This window comes from Oreochromis niloticus, linkage group LG7, assembly GCF_001858045.2.
Source record: "Oreochromis niloticus isolate F11D_XX linkage group LG7, O_niloticus_UMD_NMBU, whole genome shotgun sequence".
Taxonomy (NCBI): domain Eukaryota; kingdom Metazoa; phylum Chordata; class Actinopteri; order Cichliformes; family Cichlidae; genus Oreochromis; species Oreochromis niloticus.
The window spans coordinates 16,432,241-16,456,255 of record NC_031972.2 but is presented as its reverse complement, the minus strand read 5'-3'; the positions used below and the strand labels follow the sequence as shown (position 1 = coordinate 16,456,255).

The window sequence follows — 24,015 nt, the reverse complement described above, 5'->3', positions numbered from 1 at the left end:
ATTTGGAAAAGTGGAACATTTCATTCCCCCCTAATGGTTTCCATTTTTTTCTTTTTTTCTGTCCATACCTCATCCATCTTCCTATGTATGCGTGTTCGTCTCCTCCTCTCTCTCTGTCAGGGTGAAATTGGGATTCCTGGAGAGCAAGGGGAGATTGGATTCAAAGGAGACAAGGTACATCACCTTTGCAACGCATTTGTGCACGTCACACATGCACACGCTCTCTATCTCACTGCTTTCTCTATCTCACCGTACGGCACGCTACCTGCAGTACACTCGTGTTACACAGCCTTTGTCTTTGCAAAATGACTTTTCCAGATGTCTGCTGTTCAGCTTAAGGAAATTCTTATGTTCACCCTCCACATTTATCTCTGTGTGTAAGCAAAATTCGAATCCATCACAGAGCAGAGTGGCCCCAAGAGATAGCACAGTCTTGAACAGAGAGTCATGCATGTCGAATGTCTGCTTCGCTAGAAAAGAAATTAAGCTTCTGATCCTGTCTGACTGTCTCTCTGAGTTTTTAACTTTTGTTTGCATTGGACAGGGTGTCCAGGGGGCTCCAGGTTTACCAGGCATCCATGGGAAACCAGGACCACAGGTTAGTTCTTGTCTGGGAATGTAATCATGAAAACCAGGAGTACATTTAACTGTTAAAATGTGGACAGAATTTAGATAAGCAATAGTTTACTCTCTTTTTTTTTGCCTTCATTGGCCCTTAAGCTATTTCCTTAATAGCCTTTGTGCTAACAGTTTGGCCAGAAAACAAAACTCAAGATATGTCTATTAGTTCTGCTAACAGACATACCAGTTAACTTAGCAGAAAGCTGAAAACTGCAAGCCCGGCAGTGTGAAAACATCCAAAACCTGCACATTATGTAATCTTTAATGTTTAAAGTGTTTTATTTAACTCAACAGTAAACATAACCATTTTTATAGCGTGTTATGTCCAGGACTATTTCTTGGCCTGAAGCAGCAATTTCCTATCCATGAGGTTTACAAGCAGCCAGGAAGTGTCCAGGAAGTCACTGATCTTTGCCAGGAAACTGTCACCAGCATTATTTGTCAGGTCAAGTGGCTCTATAGTGTAGTGGTTTCTATATTTGCCTAAGAAGTGAGAGACCCCCAGTTTGATCCCAGAAGGAGGCACAAACCTTTATAGGGTTGCATCAAATGTAAAAAAATCTGCCAAATCAAACATGTGGAGCTACCCACTGTAGCGATCCCTTGTGAATAAGGGAGCAGCTGAAAGTAGCATTTCAGTCTCTCAGAAAGTTAAGTCCAGCTTCACTAACCACACCCAGGACTGATTATGCCAGACCTGCTGAATCAAGAAATCACTTAAACAGAACCTGTCTGACAAAGTTAAGTAGATCTCAAAAAGCAGCACATCATGCCACAATGTAAAGAAACATCTGAGAAACAAAGTCAGTTGGAAAAGGGTTCCAGTAAACCACAGTGAGTGCCATTATTCGCAACTTGGAACAGTGGTGAAGCTTCCCAGGAGTGACCGGCCGACCAAAATTACTCCAAGAACTCGTCAACGACTCATTCAGGCCTCACTCGCCTAAGTTAATGTCAGAGTTCATGATTCGACAATAACAACACGACTAGGCAAAAATGGCGTCCATAGAGGAGAGGAGGAAATCACTGCTGACCAAAAAGACAAACAAAGACTTCAGCTGTTTTACATCTTTCTCTTAAACAGGGAAAGCCAGGAGAGAAAGGTCCCGACGGTACCCCCGGACCTCCGGGCCCTGAGGTTTGTATTTACTCCTTCGTTGTTGCATTTGATGTCTGCATTTCAAAAACAGAATAATAATTGATGCCCTTTTTAATCTCAATAGGGTTTTCCTGGTGACATGGGACCACCAGGAGAGAACGGCCTTGAAGGACCAAAGGTTAGTAAAATCATGATCTAGGCTAAGCAGTCCCTAAACTAACTCAAAACAGCGACAGAACTTGGCTGGTGCTCCACAGCAACACTGGGAGAAATACAGCGGCTCTTGAGCTAAGTTATAACGTCAGCCCCCTAATATTCACACGATGACAATGTTTTTATATATTTTTTTAAGTAGGTGTAATACCACTGCCTTATTTTAGTTTTGAGCGTTACTTTTGCTTATACTTGATCATAAACTAAACATCATCTGGAGAAAGTTTCAGTAGATGATAGCATTTAAGGAACTGTCCGATAACACTAGAGTCATGAGGATTCATCCTCTGGGGCCCATTGTTGTCTGTCTCAAATTTTTACGGCTTTCCATCCAATCTAACTAACAGACCTGTATCTGTTTCCCCATAACAGTGCTGCTACTGTGGCTCAAAACACATATGTAAATGCTACAATTACTTTTACAATTTAGCATTGTTTTACTGTCTTTTACCCATCAAGGGAAAACCAGGGGCTAGAGGTTTACCAGGCCCACGAGGAATCCCTGGCTTGGAGGTAAGACTCTCAGACGTCACCCACATAAGAATGACCCCACTGCGCCTGACAGGCATTAAAAGATTTATGGCACAAGGAATTTTTATTTTTTTGCTAAGGAACACTTAATGTCCCTAAACATAAGCCATGCTAAGATCAATATCATCTGTTTCCAGGGAGACGAGGGCCCTATTGGACCACCGGGCCTAACAGGACTCGAGGTGAGTTATTGGTTAAATACCTGGTCCTATGAAAATAGAGGATACGAGAGAAAGATAGTCGGGCCTCATGTAGGCCACAAAAAACAAGGCTCATTATTTTCCACCAGAGTATCATATGTTAGAATAACACAATGTGCGCATGTTTGATCAGTGAAAAACAAGGGCTATAATTGCCTGTTTCTGTAGTTGTATCGTATAATTTAGCATGTTTGTCTAAATTGTATCCCATGCAGAAGCATCCTATTTCTATCTGTGGTAAGCTCCTCGCCAAAGATAGAGGGAGGGGAAGGGACAGAGCTATCACTTAGACTGTGAAAAACATTGCAGTGTGAGGCTAAATTTGTCCTCAAGCTTGACAATCAACTAAATTAATACTTACTGTTTAAATTAGCGTGGTGTTTGCACCCCAGGGTTAAACTTTTACTACAGAGTAGACAGTAACCTAACCACAAAGACAGAAAGAGCTATACAAGATCAATATGTGGCCTGCTTTAAATCATGTGTTACTCCTTTTAATTCTCAGCCAGCTCCATCGTACGTATTTTAACTTCACTGCTTAGCTTTAATTATGCATGTGCAACATTTGCTGTGCCACAGTTAGAGATCATATGAGCGGTGATAAAGTAGGCTGTCTTTGTGGGTTTTTCTTGCTTTGGACAAGTCAGAAGTCTTGATTCTGTGTCTTACACAGCCTGCTGTAGCCTCAGGATAATTTACTCACGGTGCATGCAATTCTTGATTATGGCCACTAGGGGGCAATAATTGCCATCACCATGTTTATAGGTGGAACGATTTATAGGTGTCATAAAATGCTTGAAGACAGTAATGGGCCACTGCAGAAACATACGATTTGTGATTTTGATTATTAAAATCCTTTTGAAATGACTGAAATTTAAAAAGAATTATTTTCAGAATAAATATTTGGTCAAGTTTACGCTTCACCGCAAAACAAACTCAGATGCTACCTAAGTAATTGTCATCCCATCCTTTCTTCCATTCATCTGCACTTTCTTTCAGCCTAACTCCCTCCACACTCACCCTCCTCCCACCCACTCGGCTGCATCAGACTCTAACCTCCTTTTTGTGCTCCTTCTGAGGGGAAGCGCCGTACGACTCCTCCGGGAGTTGTCATTGATCTCTGGCCAGGTGCCGCAGGTCCTCCTACTCCTCCACCTCATCAGCTAGCTGTCTTTCAGCTTCAGCACAGACTGACACTCTGCCTCTGTGTCACTGCATTAGCCTCTCTCTTTTTTATCCTCTCCCCTATCTTCTCATTTGCTCTTCATTTGTCTCTCTCTCTGCACAATGAATGATCTTCCTCTAATCTAAAAAAGATGATAAGAGGAATTCTTGGAAATCTCTAATTAACTGCAAGAATCTGCCTTCCCCCCTTTGTATCTTAGCGGAATACAGCCTTATCCAGCACTGCCTTGTAAAAGCAGCTGAGCAAACCTGAGTAAAACATTGGTACCGTTGAGTCACTCAGTCAAGGACTTTGGTTCAGGCATTCCTGACCTGAAGGTGGTACTGCCAGTAAAAAAGCAACCCCCCCCCAAAAAAAATGCCATTACCTTCACCCACCTTAACCCCAGAAGTGACTGTCTGTGCAAGAGGAGCATTAGTCATTCTCTCACTCTTTTTACAGCTCGCCAAAATGTACTGTCAGCAATACCTGTAAACCTCACTGCATATGTACATGCACAGTGAACCGACTGTTTCCCGCTTCTCTCCTCAAGCTGTCATCTCGCAGGAAAAAGATCCTTTATCCTCGCTGAGAATCTGTGATTAACGTTAATGATGCATATACTGGCAAGTGCATCCCTCATTATTCATCATCCTGTGCTAAAATCTTTCAGGGTAGAATGGGCAGGCAAGGATTCCCTGGGATACTCGGTACAGAGGGAGTTAAGGTGAAAAAAAACCCCCACTTTTATTTAGGATTTTTTTTAATTGCTTTTTTGGTCAAATATATTGAAGAACATTAAATTCATTATTCTAATCTTTTAAGTAACTGCATATTTCTCTCTGCAGGGAGAGCCCGGCATCACTGGAAAAGTTGGACCCATGGGAGAGAGAGTAAGAAACCCTTGGCGGCTTGGCCGCTTTTTGCCAATTCATTAATTCAAACATCTATTAATTCATCCATTCAACATGTTTCAGGGCTTGGTGGGCTTCATTGGACCTGTGGGAGAGGCGGGACTGGCAGGAGAGAAGGTAATAATTTGCGTTTTTTTTCCATGAATTTATTTCAGTAGTCCTTACAAGATCACGTTGAAGAGAAAACACTGGACTTGTGCAATTTTAGGGAGATCGAGGGGAGATGGGCCTTCCTGGACCACCTGGAGAAAAGGGACCAACGGTAAGACAGAATGACAGCTGGAGTGTGGAAGGCTTTCACACTGAGAAAGCACGATGTTTGAGTCTGCTAAACTGCTAAAACGTGACCTTAAGAGTACATTTCCAAAGAAGGTATCTTGTCTTTGTTGAAAATCCTAAGAAATGGTCATATTAAATTAAACTGTGTCTGTTATTCCCATGGGAATATAGTGCTGTGAGGGATTAAGCACACATGTACCACAAGAATATGACAGAATATGTTGGGTTTTTTTCTCGAAGCACAGCTCAGTCGTCACAGCTCAGGCAGCTTTAAACCCTGTATTCTAAGCAGTGGTTTGGCAATTGACAAGAGGGCTTTAACTGGGGAAAAAAGCTTGTAATATTCATTCGAACAAAGGTAGAAATAATTCCAGTGAATCCATTGTGATATTTTACCTCTCTGATGGTATTAATGGTCAGAAAAGTGCTGACAGTCCTGCTGGAAACTTCTCAAAAGAAAACACAAAAATAGAAAGAGGATATTGTTTTTTTTCGGACATCGCTTGATAATTTCTCTACCATCTGCAGGACCGCTGAGTAATTCCCAAAGTGTCGTGCACTTTCCTTTACCCCAGGGGTGTCAAACATACAGACCGCAGGCTAGGACAGGCCCGCCAAAGGAATCCAGTCTGAACCAATGTAGGATTTTGCAGAGTTTAAACGTTATTACAGTAGCCTTTCTTTATAATGACAGTGGAGTGAGACAGTCACTGGGGAAATGGCCGGTTTATTCATTTTCAGTGATTGTAGTCCATTATATTAAAAGAAAGGGTAACATTTAGAGTTTTGTTTTGTTTTTTTTATAGTTTGTTATGCAATGGTTTCACTGGCCTGGCACGCTTGAGATCACATTGGTCTGTATGTGGCCCAGGAACTAAAATTAGTCTGACATCTCTGCTCAGTGGTTAGTACTGTCGCCTCAGGTCCTAAGTTCAAAATGCCATCAAAAATATCACAAGATAAACCCTCCCAAAGGGATTTGGCTAAGGCACCGGCTTTGAGCTCCACACAGTGGCTGCACGCTGCTCTGAATACTGAGGATGCGTTTAGCGTTGAGAGGAAGCTCAATAAAGGATAACTTAGCTTAACCTGCTCTTTCAAACAGAGTTTGTCGGCTCTTTATCGTGTAGGGTCTTTTACAGACTTGTCTAATGTATGCGACTTGCCGGAGTGGATAAGAGTTTAGTCATCATTCTTGCTCAAGCAGAGAGAGTTTTCCTGCTGGCTGACAGCCAGTTAGATTTCTCCGAGGACTTCACCACACACACACACATACTCACTCACAAGGAAGTTCTGTGTTGGCCAGCTACAAAACAGAAACAGACCCTCTGGAAAAGTCTGCATCATACAATGTGAGGGGAGCTGACCAGCAGACATCTATAGTCACTAACAGAGAGCTCATACTGTAGGCATCTTTGTTTTATTCCTGCATGACATCAGAACCGCCTACTGTGCTATAAGTTTGCGTATTGGATAGATTTTTACTGCACTCAGCTGTCTCGAGTAGTTCTGACTGAAGTACTCCCCATTATATAGTTATGCTTTTACAAATGGCCTGGCCAAAAACAAGCTACTGTTAAAAAAAATGTAAAAAGAAGAGTGAAAAGCAGCCAAAAGTAGTATGTTTTCCTACATAAAATCATCACCTCATGCTGTCTATTTTCTTTCTATTCCGCTTTCTCTTTCATCGTTACTTAAAAGGTATTTTCCAGCGGACAGAGCATTTCTCCAGATGTATGTTTGAACTACCAATGAGGGTGTGAAAGACGGACAATTTATTGCCTCAAACACGTCTCAGTGCAATTTGGAGAATGAGTTTGGCCTTTATGTCAACACCTTTCTGCTTAAATAAACTTACTTTGTAATAGGTGAAAGTGTCAGAATATCATCATTTTGTGTTGTTTTTGTGTTTTTTCCTGACTTGTATCAGTTGTAATCGATGTACTGAGTTCATGTTTATTTATGTTTGCACGCCAGGGTCACCCGGGGGCACCGGGTGAGGCCGGACCTACTGGACCACCAGGAAGACCAGTAAGTCACCATCCTTTTGCATATTTTGCACTTTCTTTTTACTCATTCATAGTTGTATATGATCCTCTCTAAGCATAGTGATGACAGTGAGTGGTTACTAACAATAGTAAGTGTCTGTTTCATAGACATTTGAAATACTAATCAATTAACTTTTTCTTATTTTTTAAAAAGTATTTTAATCTCATTTGTTCGTAGATGATATTTTAAGTATTTTTATTAACCCACATTCTGTAGGTTTCTCTGAGCATTATAAAACCTGGCAACCTCCCGCCGAATGTGCATTACCCTCCTGTCAGTCAAACGCCCAACACCTATAACCAATTAGAAGCTTCCCCTGCCCCCCGTTCTTTGCCGTGGCCGGCTTTGACAGAGCGGGCCAATCATTGGTTGAAGGCAGGGGCCACTGAGCCACCAAAACAAATATAAATATGGGGGATTTGGGGTGCAGCAGGACAGGATTCCAGAGCAGACCCTTTAATTGGTGTGAGTGACAGATCTAACAACAAACCCTATAGTGTGTTCCCGAGGTCAGGCTGCCCTGCAAGGTCAACAGCCAGGGGGCTCTGTGGTCTGTCAGTGTAAACCTTTGTTTTATCTCTGTCCCTCCCCCTTGTTTTCTCTTTATCCCCCATTTTCCTTTGTTTATCAGGGCCCTCCTGGAGCGACTGGGCCAACTGGTACCAGAGGGCCTAAAGGCTTGCGGGTAAGTCGAAAGGTTCACGTGAGTTTAGTTGTTTTTTTTTTTCTTTGCAGCTTAGGTGTTGACTGGCGTTCTGCAGTCACTGTGTCACAGATCACAGCCTTGAGAACAGATCGTAGATTTGGCAGAAGAGTGTGTATATACACCATTTTCTGTTTTGCGTATGCTCTGCTCTGTGTTTATAGGAGATCTGTGCTACTGCTTTCAGAGCTGTTTGGTGAATAAGGTGAAGTGATGTGTGAAGGAATCTGAGCTGATGTTATAGATGTTTTAAAAGACGCGGGTGCTTCTGCACACATATGCAGTTTCAAAGTTGAAGAATTAATGTTTCAGCCTTTTTTGGGGGGGGATAGCGAACTCATTATGAGCGCTAGAAGAGCTCCGGTGATGTAAACCAAATGCTCTTTTCTTCATTCCATAGAAATGGAACAATAACTGGTGGTTATGGGAACGAGTCATTGTTAGTCCAACAACATCACTTCTGTTGTGGTTGGAAAATGGGATCTGGCTTTTGTTGCTCATCTGGAAGCTGCTTGCAGATAAATATAGTAAACTGGGGAAGCAGGGTTTATGTTAATGATTAACTAAGATTGGATTGAATTATTCTGCTTTAATAGCAAACTGACACATCACTCACAAATGCCACTGCTGAAGCTTTTTAATACGACCCGTGACTAAGGGAGTAATTCCCCTGTAATTAAATATAATTTCAATGAATTTTATTTGAAATTACAATGTAATTATATTTCCCTCCAAATACTCAAAGGTAGGCACACTAGAATGAGTAATAATATTTAAGTACTGCATAAGTAATTATAAGTAGTCCGCAATTTCATGCTAAGTTTGCAGAAAAAGAAACAATATTTCGTCATCTTACATCGTAAACATGCTCTACTTATCGTGGTGCAGGCCACATTATGGAGTCGATTAATGTTGCCTTTTTACATCGCTATTCTTTTACATTTTTATTTAATATTCATTATGTTGATGTGCATGATGGGTGTTGTCTTATTCTATTATTCAATTGTAACCATAAATTGATGGAGCCAAGTCTAACTTAATTTTTGTTCTTTCACAATTACTGTGTAAGCAAAAACTTCGAGCTTCAAGGTAGTTTACAGGAAAGTAAACTACCTGGAAGTTAGGCAAAGTTAAGCCACTTCATAATACGGCCTATGCCCCAAAAACTATAGTGTGCCTCAATGTAAGGTGGGGAAATACTGTTTGTTTTTCCACAAAATTACCAACAAATGACTTATGCAGTGCATGAAATTACTTACAAAATAATTTCCTTTTCTATGAAATTCCTAAATTTACTTAAAACTACTCCTGCACTACCTAAAATTACTTACCGATTTAAATTTACTTACAGTATAACTGTTCTTTGCCTCCTTAAAAACCTATTTGTTGCCCTCTTATTCTTTCCCCCTTGTTCCCCCTTTTTCTGCATTTTTAAAATAATCTCATTATTACATATTTGATTTATTATTTATTTTATGAAACCTCGTGTAAACACATTAGCATTACAAATGGCACCTTTAAAGTTAATACTTATAAAGTGATAGGAGCAGCGAGTTACATTATTTTACACTGCTTAGTACTCAAGAGGAAGTTAGAGCACCTGTGTTTTTTTCTCTGTTACCGACCTTTTTAACACTTCCCCAGTGTTGTGGCAACAAACTCTATGCAAATAGACTTCAGCGAGAGGTAATTAGCAGACACAGATAATGCCAGTAAAAACACTGAGATTTGTTCAATTTCAGCGTTGCGGGAACAATAAAAAACACATAAAACCAAAAAGTGCTTTCTTGAAAGACGATAACCAGGCAAACAGGGACTAAGACCTGAAATAGTATCTGGATAAATACCATCAAGAGAAATTTCAATCCCCAATAATTGATGTTGCTCATAAAATCTGGCATCTGGAACACCATGAAGCAAATAAATTCTTGAAGTCCCAATTAAACATCTGCTTTCAGGTGCAATAATAAAGAATTCTGAGTAGGATAATGAGGACAATTTCTATAATTATGTTTACGGTGAGTTTTACTTCACAGTTGTGAACGTACCTAAGTTTTAGCCTGTTTTTAGTTAGGGAACGTTTTACTGCTTTGGGTCCAATGAGCCAGCTGGAAAGTGGCGTGAAAAAGCGTTGCGCTTCTTCATCTGAAGAATCTATGGGAGATGGGCCTGGCCACACTCTAATATCTCAAGTTGTGTTTTCAGCTATTACTAATGTCAGCAGCTTCCACTGCCAATAAATCTGCCTGCTGCTACATGACTTAGTACATTGAATCTTCCAAGACTAGAAACCTGACCCCAGCAAGCCAGGAGTTACTCTCTCACAGACTCTGTTAGCAGCTGTGATCTTATGTGTGCGACCGCAGACGCTCGTATCTCACCCCCGCAGTCTAAATGCACACAAGCTCAGTCCCAGCAACAGTTTTTAAAATAAAAAGCTTTTAGTGTAATCAGCATTCACCACGTTTAATGAAGCAAGCAAACACAAACTGATTGGCACGATCAAGTCCGAGCTGACACAAGCAATTTAATGTTCCCGTTGGACAGAAGAAAATGAAGTAAGGCTGTTTTGTAACAGCTCTGTATCAAAGACTTTGTCACGCTTGGATAAAGCATCTTAGTGTGAAATGAGACTGCATACAACTACGATTTGAACAGCATATGTGTTTTAGATTTTCCCTACTTGGATTGAAGCACGAGGCCTTGTGAACTGTGACATCTGGCTCTGCTCAGACTGTTTTCTGACATGGATATATTGTGGAAACACAAAAAGAGGGAGATAAAACTGCACGCCAACATCAGCCTTTAGGGCGTTAGTGCCACTGCTGTCGTTTTCTGTGACTGTTTTTATTTTCTAGTTTAAAAAAAGAAGAAAAACTTCTCCAGTAAAACTTGTGGATGTCAGCCACAAGGAGTCACCCAATCACGTTTTGTGTCTAATAACTCCTCATGACTTCTAATCACTAGAAATCCTCTGCTAATGTTTTCCATACTGAAGAGTCATCTCATCATCCCTCCCTCTTGGCACCATCCAAGACGGCCAGTTCATATAGATGCTGACTCTTTTGATGTGGTTAATCAAGTTTTAGGCATAAATATGTTTTCTTTGCCTAGATAGAATAAAATATTTTCCATACATGTCAGCTAATTAGTCTATGTAAACGTAACCAGTGGGTAGCAGGTACCCCAGACAGGAATGTTAATGAGCGGTGCTCATCCAGCTCCATGTATAATAGGCTTATAGCACTTCAATTAGCGTTGTTCTGCATGGGCCAAACTCCCACTGTGCCCAGTCATCAATCACTTTCACAACAAGGCCTCCTTTGTGGGGCTGTCATGTTATAGGCTTTTTGATTTCCACCGTAAAATATTTCAATTATCCTGAGAAAGGGGCAGTTAAACGCTCACTCTTTATAGCCACCGAGATCCGATCAGATCCGATTGACCCGTGTGGTGTCACACAGTCACAGTCAGTGAGCATCTTCTCGATGTTAGTGAGCCAGTATCTTCCACAGCGCTGACAACAGATATGGTCTGGATGCAGGTGCAGAGCAGATGGACTGTGCTGGTACACTGCCTGGTTCCTATTTATTTTCACTACTCACAGGACTAGCAGGCCTTTTAGTAGATTTACAGTGATTATCTTTGACAGGTGCATACAAGTAAAGTAAAGAGACAGCTGTTCTAAAAATGTGTGTGTTTAAGCGTGAGCTGTATGCATATGTGCATGCCCTGACTTGTAATTGAAATAATGCGTCTTATAGATGAGTGACCCTCAGTGCCATCAGTGAGAACATACAGCAAAGTAGCTAGTTTTACATGAAGCCTCTCTGCACATGTACATACATTAACTATAAGCACACAGATATGTTTATTTTTGATATTTTCCTGATAAATGCAGTTTGCAGGCCACTGTAACCCTCACGCAGCCTCTAGCATGTGGGCAGTGTTGGTGTCAAACTGTACAGAGATGTTTGTTTACAGTATGTTGTGGCTGTCTGGCAGTATTACAGTGACCTCTGTTGGTGAAGTGACAGCTGTCTTGTGTTTCAGGGAGCGAAAGGGCCTGACGGTCCAGCTGGAGAGATTGGATTAGAGGGCAAGAAGGTAAGGACGCTGCGATATACTTTTATCAAATCATGCAGACACATTTCAGAAAAAAAGCATATAAGAGAACAAAATCGCTAAATAAGCAACAATCACCACGAAAAATAGCTACACATCTTCTTTTTTTCCATTCTGAAAGCTGTAAATATGAAATAAACTGATGTGTCTGGACAGTTGCTAGCGCTCATCCTTCTTCCTTTCCGCAGGGTCCTGATGGTCCTCCAGGAAAATTAGGTTTCCCTGGACCGCAGGTAAAGCTCCTGCGGTACCTTTCTGATTTTCCACTTCTTCCTCTCATATACTTTTTTGGTGCTTATGTTCCTCCCGAGGAGTGAGACGTCAGCATACTTTAGAGGACATACATGATAACAAGAGTTTGGAGACCCACAGTCTGTGGCCTAGATTTACATATGTGACAACTTATTGTTCATTTTATTTGTTTGTTTTATTTTGAGACTTTGAGACTTCCCTTCATTTGGGATATAGAGTATCTGAGCAGCTGTTGCAGTACCTTGTAGTGATCTTTATTTATAGTGATGGTTGTAAATTCAACATCATAGGAATCAGTGTAATAGATTTCACAAAGATAAACTTGTTTGTATGGATAGACAGTTAAATAACATATTGTATATGTGATTACATAACAAGTGTATAAATATGCACTGTAGAACCGTTTCCATTCTTTTTTAATGTTTTTCCAGGGAAAGCAAGGAGAACCAGGAGAAACCGGACCTAAAGGATTTTCTGTAAGTTCATTATAATCATACATGTGAATAATAAACAAATACAACTGAGGAAGATTAGATGGAGTCATGAAACTCTACTCTCTCTATTTTATAGTTGCTGATGTCATTTTCTGAATATACTGTATCTGACATCACACCTGAAATGCAGTGCCATGCTGTGTTGCTTTTACAATGTATAGCTTTCTAACAGATTTTTAAATGTGATTTGTCAATTTTTAGGGTATCCAGGGGCCTTCTGGATCTCCAGGGGACAAGGGAATAGCGGGCGAGCCAGTATGAACCTCTTCCATCTTCTCAAATATGTCTCTTGTATTCCTTCATCATCTTTATACCTTTCCTGTTTTGATATCTCCGACCATCCACCGTCTCTTTCCTTCCTTTTCAGTCTCTTGCAGTATTTTCATTCCAGCTCATCAAACTTCCTCTCCCTTCTTCTGAGAGTTTTAATAGATTCCTTTTGGCTCCGAGCAACAGAGTAGTTCGCTCTGCCCAGCCCTGTTAGCTCCCATAAGCCAGGAGGTAGTTTATGAGACATATTTGAGTGCCTATTAAAAATATATTCGCCTGTATTAAATGTTTCCTCTGGCCCAGCCAGTGAATTTTCTCACTCTTTGCACATCTGTTGTGTAGTGACAAAAAACAAGATTGATCTTTGAAAAAGAAACTCCGCATTTATAGAACCGCTAAACTGCTGAACTTGCAGGGAAGTAGACGTGATCGCTATTGCTACAATAAATCCAGTCTTTACTTTAAAAGATTTGCTCTCCTTCTTGTGGCTTTGTTTTATTGAACAGCGGGACAGGCAGAGCATAAATAGAGGCTCAGAAATGTGTCTGTTTGCATGCACACTGACTTTCCCGCAGCAGTATTGGAGACCCCATCCCTCTTTGTTTTCATTAATATGACAGAGTTGCAGGCTGATATTCTCCTGTTTCCTGTTTAAGTAGAAAATTGATGACTAACATAATTTCTCTTGCTGTATACTTCACAGAGCAGAGAAAAATCGTATTTTCCATTCATTCTTCATAATTATGTTTCTTGTGCTGCAATTTTGTAGCTGGAAAGTCTGCAATATTCATGCACCCTGACATTATTTATGAAGTATTTGTGCCAAAGCATCAGCATTTAAGAAGCAGGATCAGTGACACAATTAGTCTTTGCATTCAGAGCCAAACTGGGTACTGATGGCTTGCTGATTTATCTGCCACTGGCACACTCACAGTAAACATCAGCCAGAGGTTCCCTTTTCTTTTTCTTTCTGTGCACATGACAATCTAGTTGATTTTAATTAGGCTGAAACATCTCTATTTCTCTTGTCATTTAGGGACCGGCAGGGCCACGTGGGACTATCGGACCTTTGGGAGAGACTGGTCAAAAAGTGAGAGACCTCGCTTACAGACAAGCGTGCATTCATATTCCACATGCAAAAGGTCGCGCTGTTTATTTGCATGTACAAAAAGGGTGTTGTGAAAACTAAATGAATAAATATGTGACATCTGTTCTTCATCCTACCCCAGTGGATCAATAACGCTCTCTAATTTAACCAGTCTGTCCGATTTAATCAGTCAGCTACATAACAAAGGGGTCTTTTTTTCCCCCTCTCTCTCGCCTCTTTCTTATGCCAATACATACACAAAAGTTGAGATATTATTCATATGAAATGGCAAAGAGTCATCTGCTGTTTTCCTCTCTTCATCTTCTGTGTATTTTCAAGGGTCCTCCAGGAAAAGCGGGTGAACCAGGACTGCCAGGCGAGCCAGGGGAGAAGGTGAGAGAATAATATTGTTGTTGTAGTTTTACCTGGGCATGCTCTATGTTTTTACTCCGTAGTGGTAAACAGGATATCAAAGTTTAAGAGCTATCTGTGTTTATGTGTCAGGGAGCCATTGGACTTCCTGGGAATATCGGAGAGCAGGGACTAATAGGACAGCGGGTATGTTTATTTGAATTATGCTGTACAGGCTTCTTTGTTCTTGTTTCTTTCATAAACATATTATATTTATATATTTGTGTGTGTGTGTGCAGGGAGAGCCAGGTCTAGAGGGAGAAGCTGGTCCAGCTGGTCCTGATGGAACCAAGGTGAGATGTTTTTTCCCTTTCGAGATTTAACTGTCCTCCATGCTGTATTCCAAACCACAGTATTAGTTTTGGTGTGTAAGAGTGCCGCTATCCATCATGCACCTTCAGGGGGAAAAAGGTGACATGGGTCAGGAGGGTGACAAAGGAGAAAAAGGTGAAACCGGACAAAAGGGAAAGGAGGGCCCACCTGGAAGTCCTGGATTCACTGGTGTCAGGGTAAGTCACCTGTCTTTCTTTTAAAATTCAAAGACACACGCACAGACTTTCAAACCTCACTTTTTCTCATGGTAGGGTCCAGAAGGGAAGCCTGGCAAAATTGGGGAACGAGGCAAACCAGGGTCAAAGGTGCTAACATCAAATAACCTAACAAATGATGACAAATACACAAATGCTGTGTGCTCAGGTATATTATAACTCTTCTTATCTTGTACGTTTAGGGTGCCAAAGGTAATCAAGGTCACCTCGGGGAGACTGGACCAGTGGGGAAGACTGGACCGCCAGGTTTTGTTGGGCCAAAGGGTTCCAGAGGAACTATTGGTCATGTGGTAAGGTGGAATAGTAATGATGTAAATCACAAGCACTTTACGTAATAATCCTTTAATAGATAAAACAATTGAAGATGCAACACTTGTTCTCTATAGGGAGCTCCCGGTCGAATGGGTCAACAGGGGGAGCCTGGTATTGCAGGTTATGAGGTAAGATTGTTTTGTTAAGGTCATACATCAGAGTCAGCACAATGAAGCATTTGTTCTAGTTAGTTTAGATAATATGACTTTTTGCGACTTTCTTTGCAGGGCCATCAGGGACCTCAAGGCCCCATAGGGCCTCCGGGACCAAAAGGTGAAAAGGTACGCATTGCTCACTTTATGTGGTGTGCTTCTCTTACTCTTTCACTGTATCATAGGCCAAATCCTTATTCTGCCCCTGGAATAAGCTAAATATGTAACACTCAGGGGGCATTTAAAAAAAGCTTAAAATCATCAAGAAAGTTTGTATTACTCAAAAACATTTGAGTAAAATTTCTCTTACTTTTATGCTTAGGGCGAACAAGGGGATGATGGGAAGGTAGAGGGTCCTCCTGGTCCTCCGGGTGACATGGTAAGTCACACCCAACTTACTTTCCTTTATCTTTCTCATATTTGTCTTTTATACAGTTGCAGAAATCATGTAATTTTCAGATTATTAATAGACTTTGTATTGTATCAGGGACCTCCAGGTGACAGAGGAGAAAGAGGGGAGCCAGGAGATCCTGGGTACAAAGTGAGGACCATCCTTCCACTTGATTTTTTGTAATATTCATTTGTGATTATCTGTTTTATAATCTGTTGTTATGTTTTAGGGGCAAATTGGTGTGGATGGTGAGCGAGGTAGACCCGGTGCTCCCGGACTGCCAGTAAGTGCCAAAACTTGGGATTTTCAGGCACACAAACACAAGGGACAGTCCCCTGGTTTGTCTTTACATGCTTTCATTAACACAATTGTCAATTTCAGGGACATCCTGGACCTCAAGGGCAGCAAGGACCCAAAGGGGCCAAAGGAGATCAAGTAAGGATGGGAAACAAAAATTATGATGTGTGTGAGGTTCAAGGTTCTCAGCAATATGTTACTGTTGGTCTACAGCTTGGGAAATGGGCCAGTCTGCATAATGAGTCCTTTGACATACAAAGCTAATATAAAATGCAACTATCAATGTACATTTTTTAATTACGTATTTGTAACATTTTGGCACTTTGGTATAGGGAGGTGGTAGGATGGAGTACTTACTCTATTACTGTAATAAATAATGTGAACAGCTAATGAAAACATTTATAGGATGCTAGTTCAGTGCATAACAAGTAATTACCTCATATAAATGTGCATCATATTAACTCTATTTATATAGAGACATAAATAGCTGCAAAAAGATCAGCAGGTTTCTGCAAAAGTTGAAAATTATTATCAGAAAAATTTACCAAAGCGTACAGCGCTGTGCAATGTGGGCTAACAACAAAAGGTCATCACAGTAAGCATTTAATATTACCAGCTTCTAATAAGTACCAGAGATGTGTTTTTAAGATGTCAGTACACACCTTTAATAATCAATACCTGTTCAGTAACTGCACACTGAAAACTTTCTATCTCTCATTCTTAAGGGTCAGAAAGGCAAACAGGGTCAGGCAGGACCAAAAGGAGCCAGAGGACCAGAAGTGAGTCAATCGTTTTCCTACACCCACAGCAGGTTCATTTAGTGTTGAATTAAAAAGAAAAGTTTTTGCAAATTATCTGTCTAGAAAAAATGCATATTCGTAAAATGGATTGTCTTCATTGTCAAGTAAAATCAGCTTAAATGATGCATTTCACCAGATTTGCTGTACTTATTTGATAAGCCTCCTTTGCTCTGTAGGGTGTAGGTGGTCCTTCTGGTCCTAGAGGTGTGGTGGGCCGAGAGGGTCAGGAGGGTGTACCTGGGGTTGATGGAGTCCCAGGAAAAGATGGCAGTAAAGGAATCCCGGTGAGATGATCAAGGAAATCATATTATTCATTTCATTAGTGGCCTTTAAATCCTGTTTCCATCTAGGAAATGAGTTTCACAGATGAACAGAACAGCCTGATGAATTTGCTCCCTTTCGTAACTGTAGATAGGCAAAATGTCTCCTGTCTCCTCATTTATTGGGTCAATAAACTCCCTTTAGGCGCATAAACAATTCATTAATCATAAAATACTATTATTATTTAATAATTAGATGTCCTTTGTTTGTTGATTATTTGACCTGCATGTAGTCAAGAACTGTGCATACTGCTCCAAAAGCATGAATGCACAGTTTGGTAAGCTGATTTTGTCTTCTTAATGCCACTATCAGGACAAAACCTGGTTTATTTTATCAGCTCAGTTAACCATGTTCTTCTTCCTCATTTTACCTTCTCAATATGAATCTAGGGAGAGCATGGTGACGATGGGGAGGCTGGTCTTCCTGGAAAAGCTGGCTCGAGTGGTAAAACTGGTGTTCCAGGACTCCCAGGAGATCAGGGAGCTTTTGGACCAAAGGTACGAGGGATGTTCTTTTCAATGAGCAATAGCTACCTCAAGTAAGGAATATACTAGTAGAGTATGACAGCCTTAGTAAAAATGCTTTCATTCATCCATTCAGGGTGAGCGGGGTCTTCCGGGTCAGAGTGGACCTCCTGGAAAAAGAGGCTTCAAAGGTGGAATGGGATTGCCAGGACCACAGGGTGACAAAGGACCTAAAGGACAACCTGTGAGTGTCAGCAACAGATAGAGTAGTACACGTAACAAGGGTTAGACGCTGTTATGATTGAATTATAATTCTGGACTAAATTCTCACTCAGGGTGACACAGGAGAGCCGGGTTTTCCAGGAGTTCTGGGAGTTTTTGGACCAAGGGTAAGTTTACAACAAACACCAACAGAATTTTCCAAACATATATGAGGCAGTTCATTTGCAGTGCATGGTCATTAGTATCTAGATGAGGACAGAATAGTGCAGGTAATTTAGACAACACGTGACAATGACATTGATTAAGACAGGAAAAGAACGAAAAGGAGGAGCTCAGATGGGGGTGGGTTACAAAGCAGCTTGCAGTTGCACACCAAATGCAAGCATAAACAGTACGCCCTTTATGATAATTCCTAATTGAATGCATTGAAGGGTAAGCCATCATCTGATCTGCCAGGACTTCAGCTGAACTTGACTTGGTGCCCTCTAACACTACACTTGATTTGTTGTTCAGGTCTAGACTAGATGTTGCAACTCCTGGCCCTGACCAAGCTGAAATTGTTGGTGCTTGCACAAGTTTGTGTTGTGTACTATTATAAACCTATAAATCACATTTTATGCACATGTCAAATAAACTAATGTCAGCTGATGTGTGACTAATCATGCGACATGGCGGGTAAGACCACTATAGCTCATTTTTCCTAAATCCAATTCAATATTGAAGCCGTCAGAGCTTATCCAGTGTTAGAATAGAAGAATAGAATAGAATAATCCTTTAATTGTCCCACAAGGGGAAATTTGGTTGTAACAGCAGCCAGAAAGACACATATACAAACAAACAGTACACAGGACACAGAACAGAAACATACATAATTTTTCTTACATATTTACATTAAGGACAATGGTTACTATAAACAGAGTACTGTACAGTTATTAAATTAAATATAAATAACTACAGATAAGAGGCAAACCAGGTTGTAGTGCGAATCGGTTGATTAACTTATTGCAGTTACAGCGCAGATGTAAACATCTATGATTGTTGGGAGCAGTTCTGATTGTACAGTTCTGAGATGAAGCAAAATCTATAGTCAGAGATGTTTTAGGCCGAACTGACAAAGTGTGTAATGGCTGTGTTAAATTTGTATCACCTTCAGGGGCCTCCAGGAGACTTTGGGCCAAAGGGCATAAGAGGGCCAAAAGGGCCTCAAGGATCAGTGGTAAGTAACATGATGATTTAGATCATGCTGATAAAAAGCTCCAGAATGCTCATTCTTTTTTTTTCTCCTTTAGGGTAGACGAGGAATTGTTGGTCCTGTAGGAATTATTGGTCCCAATGGAAGAGCAGTACGTTTTGTACATGACAGAAGCTTTGACATTTCTCTGTGCTGATGTCTTTCAGTATACTCACTGGTTTATGTACACTTTACAGGGCCCTCGAGGACAGAAAGGCAATCGTGGCGAGACTGTGAGTTTTCTTTGTCTTTTATCATATCTATCACTTGTTTTTTCCCATTTGTTTACATTAAGAGTGCAAAAAGCAGAGATGATGGTAATATTCAGGCTAAAAATATGTTTTTCTCTCTCTGACAGGGAGCTCAAGGTCCAAGGGTATGTTTGCACAGCATCGTCTTTCCCTCCTGTTACAATGGATTTTAATTTTACTGTGGCCACTTGAATGACAAAAAGTTAATACAGAAATTATGTTCTCTTCCCTGTTAGGGATCTCCTGGACCTCCTGGACGTCCAGTAAGTTTTTTTTCCCTCAACGTTTAACCAAATATTATTTTCCAGCTTTCATGACACATTGACTAATTACCTGTTTTTTATCTCCTTTAGGGTCCTCCAGGTGTCCCTCTGTCATTTGTAAGACATGTTATATTTGCTGGTTTCATTACACTCAATATGTGTTAAAAGATACAATGTCACTGATCAAATTCAAACTGGGTTTTTTTGGTGTAGAAAGAAGATGGTGTATTGTTTATGGATTTATCCACCCCACTCAGGACTGAGGTTAGTGGAAAATGTTGATAGTATTTCCCCATTGTTATACTTTGTAATCTGTTGACAACTTAAAAGACTCTTGTTTTTTTAGAATAAGCCTGTGATGGACCTGCCGATGTTGGACCAAGGTGCAGAGATCTTCAAGACCCTCCACTACCTCAGTAACCTGATCCAGAGCCTGAAGAACCCACTGGGCACTCGGACCAACCCTGCCCGTATCTGCAGGGACCTGCACAGCTGTGAACAGAAGTTAAATGATGGTGAGAATGGTGTGCACGACACAGAGCGTGAACAGTTTTGTGTATAGATAGTCGAATGATCCTAAAACGTGTTTTTATTTTCAGGCACGTACTGGATTGACCCCAACCTGGGTTGCATGTCAGACACAATAGAAGTCACCTGCAACTTTACCGGAGGTGGACAGACTTGCCTGAAACCAGTAACAGTGTCCAAAGTATGCATGACATAGTAATAGCCCCCAGTATCCACACAATTATAAAATCTTAAGAACTGTTACACATAAAATAGAATTGTTAACCATCTCTTTTTCTGTAGCCAACAGTCAGTGTTGGTCGTGTTCAGATGAACTTCCTCCACCTGCTGAGCTCAGAGGCCGTGCAGCACGTCATCATCCACTGCCTGGATGTCTCTATTTGGAGGTCAGCAGAGGATCAGCCTGTTGAACAGGGGTCTGTGAAATTCAAGGCCTGGAGTGGGGAGGTGTTTGAGGTGGGAGGAGAGCTGGAGCCAGAAGTCTTGGAGGATTCCTGCTGGGTAAGACTGAGATCCGGTTATCTTGTTTATTACATGTTATATCATTACTGAATTTCAAGCATTCAAAGCATACCGAAAACTGTGGGTATAAAAAAGTTGCTCTAATTCTGATATTTTCAATATTTCAGATAAAAGATGGGCGCTGGCACCAGACCCATTTTGTGTTCCACTCCCTAGACCCCACCCTCCTCCCTGTGGTTGACATTTACAACCTGCCAAAAGCTAGTCCCGGCTCTCATTACCACCTAGAAGTGAGCCCTGTTTGCTTCCTGTGAGACTGTGTCTTCAGAGCAAAGAGGAATGGAACAAGACACATTCGCATGGGTGGAGAATGGCGTTATCTCCAAACCAAGCAAACCATGTCCAAGCCATGGCCAAACACTGTCCAAGCAAGAAGATACCACCAACCCCCAAACAGATCCTGCTTCGCTCTGCCAAACTCCCTGGACTGCAAACACAGAGGGAGGAAGCACAGGGACCTCGGGCTGGAGCAGGGGGCAAAGAAGGGCTGAGAAAGAACAGGGTAGTTCTCGCACTACAACCTTCTTCAGGCTCTTCGAAAAGGATCTTCTCATATACGCTTACTTGGAGAAAATAAAGGCGCTATGCCACAAAATCTCTCCAGAACATTTCTAAGTGAAGGGAGACAAAGGCCAAGTTAATCAGTGGACATTATAGTAACTTATTTTTGTATACAGTCTGTATACTGAGCGTACTTTTTGGGGGGAAATACCAGAAATTTATTTCTGCTAGAAGTAAAGAATTAAAGTAATCCGGATTAGTTCAATGTACATATTTATATATATGCTTATAATTAACTTTTATACCTGTATATCTTATGTAAATTAATAATAATAGTAATAATAATAATATTAATCTTTAAGTGCAATAGAAAACGAGAAGATAATTTGGTGTTTTAAATCTATATGGAAGGATTTGTCAGGGGTGCCTTTTTTTTTTTTTTTTTGCCTTTGGTGCTCATCTTCTCGTGATCCGGCATAGGTGAATCAATCCAGAGGGAGAGTTGTTTGCTTAAATTGAGCAGAAGTCACATTTATATTTGTCTTACTCCACTGGGAGATTTCCCTGATGTGGGAAACACCCAGTGGCACACAGTCAGCCCTCAGTAAATTACATCCAAAGCCACAAGCCAATACCTATCCACAGGGGGTATATTAAATACTTACTGGACCAGATGCCACTGATGATTAGGAAGAATTTAGATGGAGATTAGGGGTCAGGTTTAGGGAGACTATGGAGCTCAAGTTCTCAGTAGTGTTTCTCTAACTGTGGAGTGTCCTTGCTTCTTTATTTATCATTTACAGTAAAAGGTAGGTGTTCTTTTTAAATCAGCATCAGTCATAAACCTCTCCTACCCCACCTACACAGCAATTCTTAGAGGAGAACTGAGCCACATGAGAGAGTAGTGTGAATACAGGAATCCAAATCAACCTCCATTTCTAAGCCTGTCCTCTCTCTACTGCATGGTGCTAGGTAAACTGTTTAAGGTGCTAGCCATAGTGCTGTATTTACACCACTGTGCAAAAATATCCCAATGTTTATAGTGTTTGCATGCTTAAACAAATCAAAAAATATTGCCATAGCTGTATAATGCACTATAATAGCAATATCCCATCTAGCACTACAGAATTCCCTTAAAGTCAGTCATCTGTCATTTATGTAAATGTGTTCAGTGCTGCAATTGTAGGTGTATTAGAGAGCTTATTAATGAAAAAAAAAACCAAAAACATTTCTGCTTTTGCATACCCGCATAAATCTCAGCATTTGAAGTATTTTTTAAGGCTAAAATTGTTTTCTCTGTACAGAGCCCCTTCTCTCCCAAGCTGTATGTATTACGTGTAGAAACACACTAGTGGAGATAGTTTTTACTAAATGATAATAATATTAATAAAAAAAAACATTTCTTTGATGTAGCTGGACACAAATGTGTATAATTGTGTAAACCTTGCTGTATACAATGGATCCCCTCTTGCTAATTTAATGTTATTTAATGTTGTTAATGTGGTTGCTGACTGAAGCAAGTTTCTGTTGGTTGAAGCAATACTACTCTTTCTGACAACTTTCGAAAAATCAGTTATCCCAACTGGTCTTGGAGTTTATAGATTTGTTTTATGTGTAAATTTGGGACTCCAGAGAACAAATTTATTGCAATGTTAATTCTTTTATTTTTGTAACTTTTTTTTTCTGTTACGTTCCTCTACGATAATCAAACATGTACTGTACCAGGACTGTGCTATACTATCACTTGTGTTTTTAAAGAAATTATGCAAATATGTGAATTTTATTTTCCATTTCCTTTTGTAAATCTGTTGTAGACATTTAAAGAAGCTAAGAATACCTCACAATTTTACGCAGGACTTTGACAGACGGCTTTTTCTTGCCTTTATAATTCAAATCTGTTTGGAAATATCAGCCAGTAAGTCCTCGAACTCTGAACAAGACGGTTTCTGTTGCCTTCATCCTTTCTCTGTCTACTCTTTAGTCATTGTTCGGTGTCCATTTGTTCAATAAATACTTTTAATTTGTGTCTGGATTTTTACTTTAACCAATGGCTATAAACTGTGATGCAAAACATATTTTACTCATTTACCAACCTAATGAAGTTACAAAAATTTGTAGCTTTGACATACAGTAAACAATATCGACACACTATATCATCAATGTATATGTGCTGAATTATAAGGACACAAAGGCTTTTCGGGCCACTGGTTGCACAACTTAGCTATAATTAAACACATAGAGCGTTTCGACATTGCAATATGACTCCAGACAGGTGTAACTTTTTCCACAAGGTGACACCGTGGTGAGTCACACCTGAGTCGAGGCCTTCAGGATCCTAAGTATTGGAGCATGGACACCATTTTTGTCATTTTACCTCTGGACACGGTCTTGTGGGCAGTGGCTTCTCTGGACAAATTAAAAAATAAAAAACTGATGAATTTTTTTAAAGACTCAAAATTTACTGAATGGAGAGTAACATAAATCCAAATGTAGGGATTGTTTTTAACCATGTATCATATTTTTAATACATCATTTTTTTTAAAAACCTCTACATCATCAGTGTGTGTGTTATTTTTAAAGAAATCTAAATGAATTGCACAATTATTGATGGCTGAGGGTTTACAGCTTTAATACTTTGATGCAATTCATTTGTAGACAGTGACCATTTGAAGTCTGGAACTCACTGAGGACATCACCTCCGTTCTTTGAGGTTTGTGGGAATTTTTCTCTGCACAGGCCCAACCACAGCATTTCTGCCAGGTTGAGCTCTTTGACTGAAACATTGCACCACCTTGATTC

General features: G+C 40.4%; 1 protein-coding gene across 1 annotated transcript in view; it reads left to right on the top strand.

Moving 5' to 3' along the window:
- col27a1a (collagen, type XXVII, alpha 1a) overlaps positions 1-23,248 on the top strand; it is a 64,379-nt gene extending 41,131 nt beyond the window's left edge. Inside the window, exons 17-61 of the mRNA XM_019361995.1 lie at positions 121-174; positions 545-598; positions 1,706-1,759; positions 1,845-1,898; positions 2,393-2,446; positions 2,602-2,646; positions 4,503-4,556; positions 4,678-4,722; positions 4,807-4,860; positions 4,952-5,005; positions 7,000-7,053; positions 7,703-7,756; positions 11,828-11,881; positions 12,088-12,132; positions 12,583-12,627; positions 12,847-12,900; positions 13,952-14,005; positions 14,342-14,395; positions 14,507-14,560; positions 14,653-14,706; positions 14,815-14,922; positions 14,998-15,051; positions 15,144-15,251; positions 15,348-15,401; positions 15,501-15,554; positions 15,748-15,804; positions 15,913-15,966; positions 16,046-16,099; positions 16,198-16,251; positions 16,839-16,892; positions 17,090-17,197; positions 17,624-17,731; positions 17,835-17,942; positions 18,034-18,087; positions 19,074-19,136; positions 19,210-19,263; positions 19,349-19,384; positions 19,510-19,527; positions 19,639-19,665; positions 19,756-19,782; positions 19,879-19,929; positions 20,012-20,180; positions 20,265-20,374; positions 20,476-20,694; positions 20,823-23,248. Coding sequence (XP_019217540.1) covers positions 121-174; positions 545-598; positions 1,706-1,759; positions 1,845-1,898; positions 2,393-2,446; positions 2,602-2,646; positions 4,503-4,556; positions 4,678-4,722; positions 4,807-4,860; positions 4,952-5,005; positions 7,000-7,053; positions 7,703-7,756; positions 11,828-11,881; positions 12,088-12,132; positions 12,583-12,627; positions 12,847-12,900; positions 13,952-14,005; positions 14,342-14,395; positions 14,507-14,560; positions 14,653-14,706; positions 14,815-14,922; positions 14,998-15,051; positions 15,144-15,251; positions 15,348-15,401; positions 15,501-15,554; positions 15,748-15,804; positions 15,913-15,966; positions 16,046-16,099; positions 16,198-16,251; positions 16,839-16,892; positions 17,090-17,197; positions 17,624-17,731; positions 17,835-17,942; positions 18,034-18,087; positions 19,074-19,136; positions 19,210-19,263; positions 19,349-19,384; positions 19,510-19,527; positions 19,639-19,665; positions 19,756-19,782; positions 19,879-19,929; positions 20,012-20,180; positions 20,265-20,374; positions 20,476-20,694; positions 20,823-20,969 — 2,994 coding nt within the window. The 3' untranslated portion in view covers positions 20,970-23,248. The remainder of the gene's footprint in view (positions 1-120; positions 175-544; positions 599-1,705; positions 1,760-1,844; positions 1,899-2,392; positions 2,447-2,601; positions 2,647-4,502; positions 4,557-4,677; positions 4,723-4,806; positions 4,861-4,951; positions 5,006-6,999; positions 7,054-7,702; positions 7,757-11,827; positions 11,882-12,087; positions 12,133-12,582; positions 12,628-12,846; positions 12,901-13,951; positions 14,006-14,341; positions 14,396-14,506; positions 14,561-14,652; positions 14,707-14,814; positions 14,923-14,997; positions 15,052-15,143; positions 15,252-15,347; positions 15,402-15,500; positions 15,555-15,747; positions 15,805-15,912; positions 15,967-16,045; positions 16,100-16,197; positions 16,252-16,838; positions 16,893-17,089; positions 17,198-17,623; positions 17,732-17,834; positions 17,943-18,033; positions 18,088-19,073; positions 19,137-19,209; positions 19,264-19,348; positions 19,385-19,509; positions 19,528-19,638; positions 19,666-19,755; positions 19,783-19,878; positions 19,930-20,011; positions 20,181-20,264; positions 20,375-20,475; positions 20,695-20,822) is intronic.
- Positions 23,249-24,015: the final 767 nt, after the last annotated feature.